This window comes from Lagopus leucura, unplaced genomic scaffold (assembly GCF_019238085.1).
Source record: "Lagopus leucura isolate 7727_CA_CO unplaced genomic scaffold, USGS_WTPT01 Super-Scaffold_100002, whole genome shotgun sequence".
NCBI classification, from domain to species: domain Eukaryota; kingdom Metazoa; phylum Chordata; class Aves; order Galliformes; family Phasianidae; genus Lagopus; species Lagopus leucura.
The window spans coordinates 26,849,318-26,862,975 of record NW_024962263.1 but is presented as its reverse complement, the minus strand read 5'-3'; the positions used below and the strand labels follow the sequence as shown (position 1 = coordinate 26,862,975).

Below are 13,658 nucleotides of genomic sequence, written 5' to 3'. Positions count from 1 at the left end.
ATGAACTGTGAGAAAATGGGCCTATCTAAACCATGCTTGCCATGCAGTGAATATCTTAAGCTACTACAATTAACACATAAGGTAAACCCAAAGTTCTGCTGTTAAAAGGAAAGCCTGCCTACTTTCATCAGACCTGAGGGAATAGATCAGAATTAATCACAATGCTTACTAACAATCGTAAAAGCCAGCATGCTCACGTACACAAAAGAAATTTGTGCAGAAATTGGACCATCTCCTTTTTTCCTACAAAACTGTGTATGGTCTCCTCACACACACCTGTGCTTTCTGCTGGAAGAAAAGACAAAACCTGTATCTAAGGTTCAGTATGCAGTATTTGGATAATTAAGATCCAAAGCATGTTAAATTGGATATATCTGGATGCCAGTTATTTTTCCTTACGTTGGCATTTTTCACTTTACGGAAATGTGCTCATTGTTCATTGTGTTTTGTTCTCTCATTGTTTCACACTGATGTTGTGTACTTCTCTTCCACCACAGATGATACAGACCCAGATTCCCTATTCACCATGACTTTCGGCCTTGCTGCCACTGCACATCACAACTGCCTATTTCATTTTCATAACGTGATGTATTTCCTTAAAATGCAGCTTAATAAAATCCTGATTTGGGACTAACGATATTTCTACCTGCAAAATAACAACTTAGCTATTCCAACAGCTTTGGCATTATGACAGCAATGTTTTATACAGGCAGGCCAAGTTGATTTCTTTGTTTAGATATGTGTAAGTATTTCAGGGAAGCATACTTCTTACATCTGATGGCACGTACTGTAAACTTGGATTACAACTATCTCCATCTGCTTTTTATCCTTGGAGCAACTATTTGGTATTTCTTCACTCTTTTCCAGCTGACAACTTACAGTTGAAAATTTACTGTTTTTCTTGTTGAGGCAATTGATTTTATAGTTAAGGATCTTTCAAACTGGTGGCTCCAGGCGTGCTGTAAAGACAAGTGGGTTCCACTTTCTTTACTCACATGTCTCAATACAAACAAGGTTTCCACCTGCACCTCCCTCTTTCATATGAATGCTGGACTTAGTGCTTGTTAAAAAATACTAGTAGCTAATAGAAGATATTAAAAACTAGGACCTGAGGCACAATAAGTCACCCACAAATTATCTCTGAATCTAAACTACTTTAGTGAAAGAGACCAATGCAATTCTGAAAGCTAACACTGATTTTCATGTTTTTCTTCTTACTCCCTACCTAATTCAAGTACTACACTTGCTTTTTTCTTCTTCATGCCTTTCATTTATAACAAGAAACGCATACATATGTATAGATACATGGTATTTTCTAGAAATATGTGAATATATTTCACTCCTTGCTAACAGAATGTTTTCTCGTACATTTTTGCATAGATGTGATGGAGTGAAAAGTTGAGCCTCAACATTCACCACATTGTTGGCAGTTAATCATTATATTTTCTCATTCTCCACTTCAAATGAGTTGAAATAAGATCTCTGACATGATGTAGGGGAACATGTGTTTTCTAAGCATTGTCTTTATCTACAGTTCACACTGAACACAGAAAAATGGGTATTCATCCCTTCAAAAAACCCAGAAATTAATGCAACAGGCTGAGCTGAAGTTCTTACTGCTACGGAACTGGACCTACTGCTAACAACTATGTTCGATGACTTTAAAAATCATCTACGAGTATAGTTTGTAAAAAAAACAGAGGACTTGAAGTAGTCTGCCTGCTAAGTTGGACAGACCACAATGAGTACATAATGTAGTCTGCACTTGTTGGCTTATCCTAATCCAAGTTTATTGCAACATCTTGATCCCTATCTTCAAAGCACTAATTAAATACAATTCAAAACAAACTATGTTCATGCAACAGTGCAGTTTCAGATTCTGAGTGAAAGATTGAGGCAAGCTTTCCTCTGGTCTGGTAAGATTTGGCTCAGGCCCTCCAAAGGCTGGAAACACAAAAGTTAATTTCTTATGAAGTCAGGATTTTGTTTCTCCCTCACACAACCATTTTCACAACAATAATTCAATGCCTAAATACACATCAGATTAAATGTAAGAAGCAGCAGCTCCTAGACAGACATGGATGTTTACTGTTTCACTGAACTCAAACCAGTTGTATCTCTTCACTTACCTCAATGTCTTCAGTGCAGAACAGCGCACAAAGGAGACCATGCTTACTTTCCAGGAAGGAAAGTGGCTTGAGTACCCAAAACAATAATACCTAATGGCTTTTCTGCCTGGAATAGGCTCAAAAACAGAGCAAAAACACAGGCTTGTGGAGAAACATCACAAACTGCACTGCTTATAAACTAGTTGTATATGAAGCCTCACTTCTAAGAGGCTGCAAATGAGTTAATCAACTATAAAGGCAGCAGATTGAGAAGATGACAGCACAGTTCATATAATGACTGATTAATTTTATGTGCATTTTCTCCTGCATGCTTAATTTTTCTAGCAGGCCAGTTTTTGTAGATCATGCTCGTACAAAATAAGAATGAAGCTCAAGAAAATTATACAGCACTACTTTCTGCTAAAAAAATCTTTTTGGCATATTATTATACATATTCCATTTCACCTTCCAGGCAATGTTAACTCAGAACAGGTCATGCATACACAATGATTTAAAAATATATATAATCAAAAATTCAAGAAATGCAAATACAACACATTTTCAAGAAACTCATCAGGAGATTGAACCATCCTCTCTCTCTTTGTGGTGAGTCAATTTAACATATTTTGGTTTTCCATGCTGATCAAGCTAGTATACTCAGTCTCATTCAGATTTCTTAATTCTCTTTGAATTCTAACTTTCTCCACATTTATAAATCACTTTACAGTATAGATCTGTAGATCCAATTTAATGTACATCTGTATAGGATTTGGTGACAAACTTTCTGAGGAAAAGACTTAGTTCAAGCTCCATTATATTCTCCACTATTCTTACAGCTTGAGTTGAGTGCACGTGTAAAAGGCTTGTGAAAAACTCTGATTTCATCAAGTACTTAACCTATTTGCTTCTACACACCTTAGATTACTCAGTTGCAAAATCAGATTTAGTGTTCTATGCAACTAAGAATGCCATTCCTCACAAAATTATCAAGAAATGACAGACCCATTATGTAAATGTTTCAACGTGCCACTGTAACTTCACTGGAAAAAGGTCTGCTGAACTTTCTTTTGAAAACAGAAATTTTATTCTGAAATCAACAAATTCACTATAGCTATGTCCTGTTTGAACACTGTATTTTTTTTTTTTTTCCTTTCTTCTGCTTTGAAATCATTCTTCTGCTTTTGGATTGGATTATATGCAAAATATTCATAACATCAGTACTTCAATACAAAGGAAAGCAAAGGACTGAGACAAGGCACAGAAATAACTTGCTAGTTAAAATTCATATTTAACCTTCCAATATAGGACCCAGACAGAAGCAAAAAAAAAAAAAAAAAAAAAAAAATTAGAACAAGATGTGAGATAGGAATCTTTAATCAACCTTGTTGTGTCAGCCTAGGCCTAGCATTCCTCCCAGACTTCTGAAGTTACCCAGCACCACTTTGAAAATGGATTACTTTCCACAGAAAACAATGCCAGAAAGGGGCTTTAGCTCCCTTGAGGGAAAATTAGAACAGCCTGGATCATCAAATGAGAAAAAAAATAATCATTATCAGTAGCAGTCAAAAATGTGAGGGAATATAAAAGGTGAAACCAGACTCAAGTTTTGGAATGCTTATTGTCTTAAACATTTGAAGATTAATGTGAAGTGGCAAAAGCTTTCAGGTTTGAGTTGCAAAGGAACTTCTGCTTCCTCTAGTGGATGATATAAAAGGTTGGGTTTTCTCCAAGATGTTTTGTTCAGATACGTACATTTTGTAAACACTCAGTGACTAGTACTGGACCTGGAGAGGCAATGATACAGCACTGTATGCTTTCTATTAACAGTTCGGAGTGAATACCAATGCATATGAAAGATAATACATATTACCTCATATATGCTAACAGATGAAAAACACACTACAAGGATTTAATACAGCTTAGCACTTACACATTTTTAACCTGGTGTTCGTTGTTTTGGGTAAATTTTGGGTAAATTTTCCAACAGCCCTGCCTACCACCGTCAAATCAAGATTCTATATCAGCAGGTGATCCACAAGAGACCTCCATAGGGCTCTGAGGTGCCAGCGTGAACAAAAGCCTCAGGTCCCTTTACAATCAGCTAAAACAATCAGGCTGACTTGCTATTTGACACAAAAATTTAATTCTAACTTCAGCAGCAGCACACAGCTAGCAGAAAAAAAACACAAGGAACTAGTAAAATACAACTTCCCAAATGTTGTAAGGTTTAACGTAGGTTTGATCTGTATTACAGCATGTATCACTTAAGGCAAGATCACTGACAAAAGGTAATAACGGAGCAACTTTGAAAGCACTGCTAACTAACACTGAGTCAACTTCTGTGCTTTTGATTTGATTTTAAAGTGTATTATCTTATTATCTTGCATGAACTTTCATTCCATCAATGAATGCCAAGTATAAACTTTGTTGACATAGATAATTCCCTTATGCACAACTTCTAGCTTATTTAAGATGACCAGTAACTTGGTTCTGTTATCGTCCATTTTTGTAGCAGTATAGCTGTACATTTTTGTGTTATTTTTCAGTTACATACAGAAGTTCTGCGGGTACAAACAGAACATAACCATATACCTATAAATAAGCACATAGTTGAATGCTTTGTTAAATGGGGAAAGACTGATAAACATACATAATGACAAAACAGTAAATATATTTAAAGTGGTATTACAGTGTAGATGTAATAAGCCACTGATGAGCGGGAAGCAATGCACAGAATGGCCATGAAAGTCCACTGGCTTGGTCACACGTGGATGCAGTTGTCTTATAAAGGTCTGCAGAAGCCCTGAGAGTCTGGGATTTGCTGATAATGTTCTTCTCTTTAAACAGCGTGGCAAAATAAAGGTACTGCTAACTTAAAATTTCCAATCTAATGCCTGGGCAATGCCAAATTGAAACAGAAGGCTCTTTCTCCACTACCAAATGAGTAATCTAAGAATAACCTTCTTTCCTGTTTTCAGTTCCTCAGTCTGATGCCTTTTGCCCAATGTAAGGGCAGCAGTACTAATTCAGTCATGCCACCGGAATTTTAACCACCTCACCAAAACAGTGTCAAAGCCACCACTGCCTTCAAATAATCCAACTACATAAGCAACTACTGTAAAACTGCAATGGAGCTATTAATAATCTAGCACGTAATGGTGACAATCTAGACAAGCTTTCAGTTAATTGTTTATATTCATTCTTTCCCACTAATTTAAAGATTCAGTCCTCTTTCTTTAACTATCCCTGAACAGAAGTAGCACTGGGTGCCAAAATTATGGCTGTCCCAGTGCTGAGCATGACAAGCCCTAAGGCCCCTTGCTGAACACGTCCTTGTGGTGGAAAAGCACATGCAAACATCTTGTACTCTAACTGAGCACAGGAGACAGAGCCAGTAGCCTTACACAAATTCAGAAGAGCAAATAACAGCAAAGGGTAAAAACCACTACAGAATTTGACAGAAGAAATCTGCAATGAAAAGATTCAACCATCTCCACTGCTGAGTTTATTAAACTTCATCAGAGTTTTTGAGAGGGCAAGAAGCAATGTGTCCAGGTGCAGCTGTGGCAGCTGAATGACTGCATGCCCTCTGTTTCCTCTCAAAGGGATTTGTTCTGATACTTAATTGGCACTTTTACTATTCCATTTTGTTCAGCAGTGTTAAAAAAATGTTTCCCCTCCTTTTCTGCAGAGAAGGAACCAAGAGAGTAGGACTGCAAATTAGGCTGAGGTGTGTTGCAAATTCCAAGGATTTGCTGTTTGCAGAAAGCCAAAAACATCTTAAAGAGCATAAAGCAGCTATCACACCATACTGTGATAGTAAGTCTGTCATACCTTTGATTAGCTTCTGGCACACAGACAAGGACTTAGATCTTTTCCAAGACAGTCAAACAATAATGAAAAATCAACTCTGATGCTACCTGAAACCAAACTATTCAAAGCACATTGCCTGCATTCCTTAGCTGCAGGCACTGAGCCTGGATATGGAGACAATCATTTGGGCTGACCGTGGGGGAGGGAGAAAGGAGTTTAAGGACTGAGGAGTTAAAGTACTCTGGTCAAGAAAAGTTAGCCAGAAATTATTCTGCAGGTAGAAATACAGTTATTTCTCCTCCACTAGGTTCATTAGAGAATTAAAATAATTGCGGATACCATGGCCATTCTTTTCTTTTCTTTGCTTGTTTCTTTCATCTGTCCCATTGAAAATGAGGATCTGTAGCAAGAAATCCATTTCTCTCTCTTCTGGCACTGCTTTTCCAACTGTGGCTAACATTCCCTGCTTCAAGAGGGCAAACTGCCCAGCGTAACATCTAGCCAACAGTGGAACACTTTATGTGGGGAAAATTTTCTCATCTTCTCTCAAATGTGAACTGGTCATTAATCATGTTCATTAAGACTGATGCTTGATAACCACAATTATTATCTTAGTTTTACATATCTACCTGTTCTAGCAGTCAACTCAAGATAAATCAATTCTCTTAATGCTTTAGTATCTATTCTTAGGCTTGCTCATCTTCCGAAGCAGGGAAATTTGCATATTATAGAAAAAATTGTAGTGGTTAAAAGGAGCCCTTGGGACACAGAGTCTTTTTTTTTTTTCTTTCTGTTATGAAAGATATTTCTAAGAGAGAAAGGGAAAAAGCAGCAGTGTCTCTACGTCGCTATATAATCCAAATAGCAACTTTTTGTGACTCAGACATTTGAGGAAAAATTCCTGGAAATTTCTTAATAATTCTAATGATGGATTCATGCCCACCAATTACGGCATCTTTCAAGTTGTCAAGAACAGCTAAAGTACACTGTTCCAGTTATTCTGTCATTCAAGACTGTCCCAAGCAGGTCTAAATGGCAGGAGTAGTTCCTGTGGGATTTCACAAACTTCAAGCAAAGATGGAGAGCCAACAGATTGCAGATCTGTGGCTTTACCTACACTGTAACTATTCAGGATGGAGTGTAAGCAGAATTTATGTTCCCTTTCCTTTTCAACTTCCAAAATTGATAGCCTTAAAAGTGGATTACACACTATTTTATTCCACTTAAGTGGCACAGACTCTGGTATAGAGTTTCAGTTGTTGCCTCCTCATATGCAAGGACCAATAAAAAAATCCTTTGCGGACAGGTACCAGATTTTGTCTTCTAAGGCTCTTTAAGCACAAGAAGGAAGCTGCTCTGAATTTGCCTTCCCCAGTGCTCAGCAAAGTAGAGCAATGTGCAACAGTTGAACTGCAGAAAAGGATTTGCCTTCATAGAATATAAAGGGAAGTAAGAGAACACCCAAAAAGAGATTCAACGAATATCTCATTAACTGCAACAGCAAAAATATGGTCAACTCCAATGGCAGCATAAAGACAGCAACAAAGGTATTGCTTGTTCAGCCCAGAGCAAAGTTGCTGAGGAGAGGCCTCATGGCAGCTGCAGCTCCTTGCAGGGAGCAGAGAGGCAGCGCTGAGCTCTTCTCTCTTCGACAGTGACAGGGCCTGAGGGAATGGCATGGAGCTGCGTCAGGGGGCTAGGGGAAGGGTCTGCAGCAAAACTGACTCCCCAGGGCAGCGGTCAAGACCCCAAGCTGCCAGAGTTCAAGGAGCATTTTGACAGTGTTCCCAGACATAGGGCTTGATGTTGGGTGGTCCTGAGTGGAGCCAGGAGCTGGACTCTATGATTCTTGTGACTGCCTTCCAACCTGGGATATTCTTTGATCCCACTGTCTTTGCTTTCATAACCAACAGCATAAAAGAGTAGGAAAAGGATGGAATAGAAATAACAGCCCAGCATGCCCTGGTTTCTAGGCACTGAGTTATAGACTCATTTAGAACCCAGTATAAAATCTGTTAAAACACTTATGCATATATATAATATGAATTAAATGCATTTAAAAATATCAAAAAACATATAAAACAAGAATTTTGGTGTCTTACCTTTGACCCAATAAGTGTGTACAGCCATTGGATGGTTTCATTATGGTTTATTACTCCATTCATGCCATCAACATAGAGCATAATCTGGCCCAAGGCTATTGCAAAGAAATGAAAAAAAAATAAATAATCAGACATGTATATACACACCCATTACAACCCTAAGCATTGCTGACAACTTAATGTAAGCACTGTTTTCCAGAGACCTGGAGAGCTCAACAAAAGATACAGCGGGTAGGATTCTTCTAAATGAGACCCTGGGCAACCGCAGTAACTTTACTGACTTCATCTCAATGATATAAGTGTGAATTTTGTGCAGTGTTAAGTATGGATACCTGTTTCTTTCTATAAATGTTATATATCATTGCCTCAAATTCTGCAAATAGTATCCTATGTATATGCTGCTTGCTGTTGCAATGGACCCATTACATATAATGGGCGACATCTCGTGAGCCAAAACTTTTAGCACTTGTTTCAGCAGCATGCAATGCTCGGGATCAGTACTCTTGCATTACACGTTGATTATTTCAGTTAATTTCAGTAATCTGAAATTAAAGTAGGGCAATTAACAAAAGACAGTGAATATTCACCTTCACATTTCTGCATTTTAGTGAGGAAATGCAACAAAGCATGGCCAACAATGAACCATCTTTATCCTTTTATTTTGAAATATTAACTATATTACAAAACATGCTAGCAAAATATTTCATGACAATAATTCCATAGTTTCTAATCCTGATAATATAAGGCTTTCTAAAGACAACAGTCACTAAATCTTTTTAGACTGATAAGAATAGTTTTTCATTAAGATTATGAAAAGTGGATTAGCAAAATTTATTTACCATCTTCAAAAGTTTCCACTTTTAGATTTTCTGCTTTATCGAAGGAGATCAAAGCACAGTGGGATGGAAAAAAAAAATCACTGATGTAACACCTTTCAGTACAGCATCTTGGCATAACAACTCAATTATATAAGGCACAACCTGACAAGCCCCTTCTACACCGCTTTATGGGGGAAAAATAAAGTAAAAAACACGGCAAGGAAAATTACAACATTCTGAGCATTTGTTGACTTTTATATAGGTTGTGAACTATGCAGTGCTGGGGGGAGGTTTTCAACAATAGTGGAAGTTTTCAAAGAAATCCCTGTTAGGTGTGTGATTTAATACCCCTATAATTGAGCAGCTAACTTTCACTTTAAAGTTCTCTCCTCCTTTCTTCTCTGCTCTAGTTGGTCTACTTTCTTTAAAAAAAAAAAAAAAAGCAGATACTAATATTAGGTACTTACATTTCTTATCTCATCTGTTATACCAAACTAGAAGCAAAGCTTGACCTTATACAGTTATGAAGACAGAGAAAAAGGAGAGCAAGAAAATGGTGTAAAGGAGATAATCTTAGGCAGCTGCCATGCCTTGGGATGTGCTGTCTCTCTCTGCAGCTATACAGGAAGTAATCATTCACCAAGCTTTTAAGACATGTCTTGGGTGAATAAAATTAAGCGGGAGGGACACAAGCCCAAGTGTTAAGGTAAAATAAAAGATGTAAGGCAGTCAGAAAAGAGATAAGAATTATACCGACAGAATAAATGCCTTCTTTGTAGCATTTCCTTGCAGGCCTAAGAAAGAGAACACTGCTATCCCCATCGGTAATCAGAGAAAGTTCCTAATACTTGTTTTCACTTCCTTTCAGTACCAGAAAGATTTGGCCCTTAATCAGGATGAGATCCAGCCATGATAAGGTCTCCAAGCCACTTTTTTTTTTCCCCCTCTGATATAAATTCTTTTTTAGAGGGTAAAGGGATTTAATTTGAATTTGAAACAAATGTGATACAAATTTTATGCTTGGCACATCTTTCCAAATTAATAGAGAAATCAAAGGCAGCAAGAAATTGGCTTTTAAAGGCAAAGCATGTACACAGTATAAAATTACTTCTCATACTTAGACTGGATGCTTAAGTGAGATATGGGATACATCATTCTTCAGCTCTTAGATGTAACTTTTCATAGCAATAGGTTAAAGCAAATCAGTAGACCTTAGAAAGAAGCCATAAAAATGTCTCAGGGATCCTGACAGTTGTAACCTATTACTAATCTTGCCCCTCCTCTCCCAATTTTTCCCCCACCATTTTTTTTTTTTTAATTACTTTTAGTCATAGATGCCATTCCAAGTATATGGTAGTATCTGTATCTTTCCAGCAACAGAATGGGTCTTCTGACTACAGGTAAAAGGTTAGTAACACATGATAAAAACCACCACTGCAGCCACTTGAACTAGTTACCAAATAAGCTACAGAGGAGAACGAAAGAATGCCACAAAATGGCTAGAGATAGAATATACATTTGCTACAGAGTCATGTTGTACACATACAAGGTACAGCCCCAGTAGTTATCTGCCACACATCAAGTTGTCAGCTGCTGACAGACCTTGGAACAGAGCTTCAAATTGTTAGGGGTCAGAAAACTGAAAGCAGACAGGATAGGCAGGGCTGAGGGGAAATTGTCTTTCATTAGAAGGAAGAGTAAGTTAAGAAATATCTGGGTAGTTTATACAAAACTCATGCCTGATAAATTCTTAGAGAAGGAAAAGAATGCCATGAAAAGAGCTTCATATTATGTTAAGTGTCTGTGCTGACAAGCAGAATTAGCACTTGGAAACTGTGCAGTACCAAGGTAGAAGGAAGAGAAACAAAAACACTGGTGTGTATGCCCAGCTGATGGGCTGAAGGCTTTCCTGAGGCTTGGGGCTGACTGAGCAGGGCACACCAGCTTTGTAGTACATGGACACGGAGGGCAGACTGGCCACCATTTGACATTCCCTGTAGACCTTATTGTGCAACTACTTTCCTACATCTCAGCCTATGGCTGTACATAAGATCACTACAATACCTGGGGCTATAGTGCATGCTTCATGTACATGTCTGCTTGCACAGATATGGCAACACACACATCCTCATCCAGAAAAGGCAAGCTAATTTGCAAAGGAAACTGAGGTTATTCAGAAGGACAAGCTAGTCTGCTATCATCTGATTTTGCATTCATACTTGCCTTCAATTGAACTTCTTTTCACTGAAAATCAAGGAGATTATTTAATCCATTTAATCCTACCTCTCAGCTAGCTGGAATTCTCTTTGGAAGTCTATCAACAACATGCTTGCATGAGAAAAGTTTGCTATTGTGCAATAGAGGGCTGGGAGAGGGAAGTTTAAATATGGAGCAGACTTAATTTGGAATTTCTTTGTTCCCACTACCCTTGTCAAACCCTTAATCTAATGTGAAAGTAGTTTGTGACTTTACCCACAGCTATTTTCAAGTAGCTATGGAAAATTGCTGCATTTCTCAGTAAAGGCTTAGCTAGAAAAGGACAGATCAGCTTGAAACTTCATAGAGTTCTGTGAAATAAAAGGTTTAAGAAGGCCTCTCAAAACTTGCCAGTACTGGCACTAATACTCTCCTGGGTTCCTGTATAAAGGTAACAGGACCATTGGGGAAAAACTGTAGCCGAAAACGTTATCACAATCAGTATCACTAAGTAAATTTTTCTCATCCAGAATGTCAAGCTGTTTCCTGAAGTATGCTTTTCTAATCTTCTCTATCTGTTTCATATTTTACCACCAGCATTGAATAAGCAGAAGCACTATTTGCTTTCAGTTTTTGAGGAGTCAAAATGCCATTCATCATGTCAAGAGTTATGTAGTGGTGCATCTTTTGTTTAAACTAGAATAAGCAAACATATACAGTGAAGTGGGCCAATGCCAAATCCTGCCTCTGCTGGTTTTATTTCCCAGGGAAGATTCCTGGCCAAAATTCAGCAGGCACCTCATCAGCAGCACTTGCAGTGTATACTGTGAGCTATCTAACAGCAATCATCAGCACTTGCACACTATACCTTATATTCAAGGATAGACTGCCACAGTTCACTAAAGTCCACTAATGGTGATGAGAAATCATTATTAATTGCAACCTTGGTATCATGCAGCTAATTGAAAATTAACACAGTACAGATCCAAGTTTGTAAGAGCTGACATCAGGTAAAACAGATGGCCTGGCCTTTCCAGTGTTTCTGAAATCCAACTTACAAAGAAGCACTGTACCCACTGTACCAAACTTTGTGACTCCACAACACTGGAACCAGTTTAAGTTTCAAAAATTGTTCTTTTGCTTTGTTACTATTGGTATGCTTAGTTTCAGCTCCTGTGCAAAATTTGTTGTTTACATACCTATTCCCATTATTTTTTTTTTAAACTCTTATTAAAGATATCACAGTGTTATCCAGGAAGTTAAGAACACTTCTATTTTTGGCTACAAGTACAAGAACATTTTGTTTCGTATCAAAGTTTCTTTAAATCCCTTCTTGTCTAATCCTTTCTTTTAGCCCCTGCTCATTTGTTCTTTCCATTATCACAGACATCATACTGAAACATGCAAAGAAATTAGCTCACAGGACTCTCACATTAACCCATACTAGACTAAGAACTGAACTGTCTCACAAAATATACACCTCAGAAACAAAGTTGTAAGCAGATACTGCAAAGATAATTCCATATATAGACGAGGAGTATTGCTACCGTAAATGAGGATTTTTATGTTAGCTGACACTTCTTGAAGCCAAGCTTTTAGTCTTAGGATGATAGAATAGTCAGGGTTGGAAGGACCTTTAAAGACCATTTAATTCCAAGCCCCGTGGCAAGGGCAAGGACACCTCCCACTACATGAGGTTGTCCAAAGCCCCATCCAACCTGGCCCTAAGCTTTCCTAAGGAAAAGCCATCCACAGCTCTAGCAGACTGTGCCAGTGCCTCATCACCCTCTAAGCAAAAAAATGTTCTCCTAACACCTCATCTAAATTTTCCCTCTTTTAGTTTAATTTAACTGTTTCTCCTTATCCTATCAGTACACTCCCTGATAAAGAGTCTCCCTCCTACAGTGTAAAGTCTCTCTGGAGCTTTCTCTTCCCCACACCAAATAAACCCAGCTCCCTCAGCCTTTGCTTTTTTTGTAGGAGAGATGCTCCAGCGCTTTAATCATCCTTATGGCTTTCTCTGGACCCACTGCAACAGGTCCATGTCCTTCTCATGCTGGGGGCCCCAGGCCTGCACCCAGTATTTCAGATGGGGTCTCAAGAGAATGAAGCAGAGGGAGATAATCACATCCCTCACTCTGCTGGCCTCGCTTCTTCTGGTGCAGACCAGGATATGATCAACTTTTACCAATATGCAAGCACGCACTACCAGCAGGTTTTTCAGGTTTTTGCCCACCAGCACTCTCATGCCGTTATACACACAACTGCTTTCAATCCACTCATTGCCCAGCATGTATTAATTTAAATCTAGAGAGATGGCACACGTGCTTTAGCAATTATTATTTCAGTCAGGCTCTTAAAGCTCCATGCTTAACTATAAGCTCCTAAGTGGCACGGGCAGGCAATAGTTTCCATCACCCACAAAAACCTCAGGAAATACTGAGGGAGAGATTTATAACTTGATGCACCTGGCACAACAGAAAGACCTTCACTACTCATTCTTGTTACTCCATTCTACTTAATTGCTCATCCTAATAATAACCTTAGTTTTGATGAGCCACTCAGGACACTTAAGATCATTTGTGCTCCAAGAACTCTCAGAAATAATTCATGGAGAAGAT

General features: G+C 38.3%; 1 protein-coding gene across 5 annotated transcripts in view; it reads right to left on the bottom strand.

Moving 5' to 3' along the window:
• Window positions 1-13,658, bottom strand: part of FHOD3 (formin homology 2 domain containing 3) — a 359,344-nt gene that overhangs the window by 136,372 nt on the left and 209,314 nt on the right. For all 5 annotated transcript variants that reach the window (XM_042868621.1, XM_042868620.1, XM_042868617.1 and 2 more), the window contains exon 6: window positions 8,024-8,118. In XM_042868621.1, coding sequence (XP_042724555.1) covers window positions 8,024-8,118 — 95 coding nt within the window. The remainder of the gene's footprint in view (window positions 1-8,023; window positions 8,119-13,658) is intronic.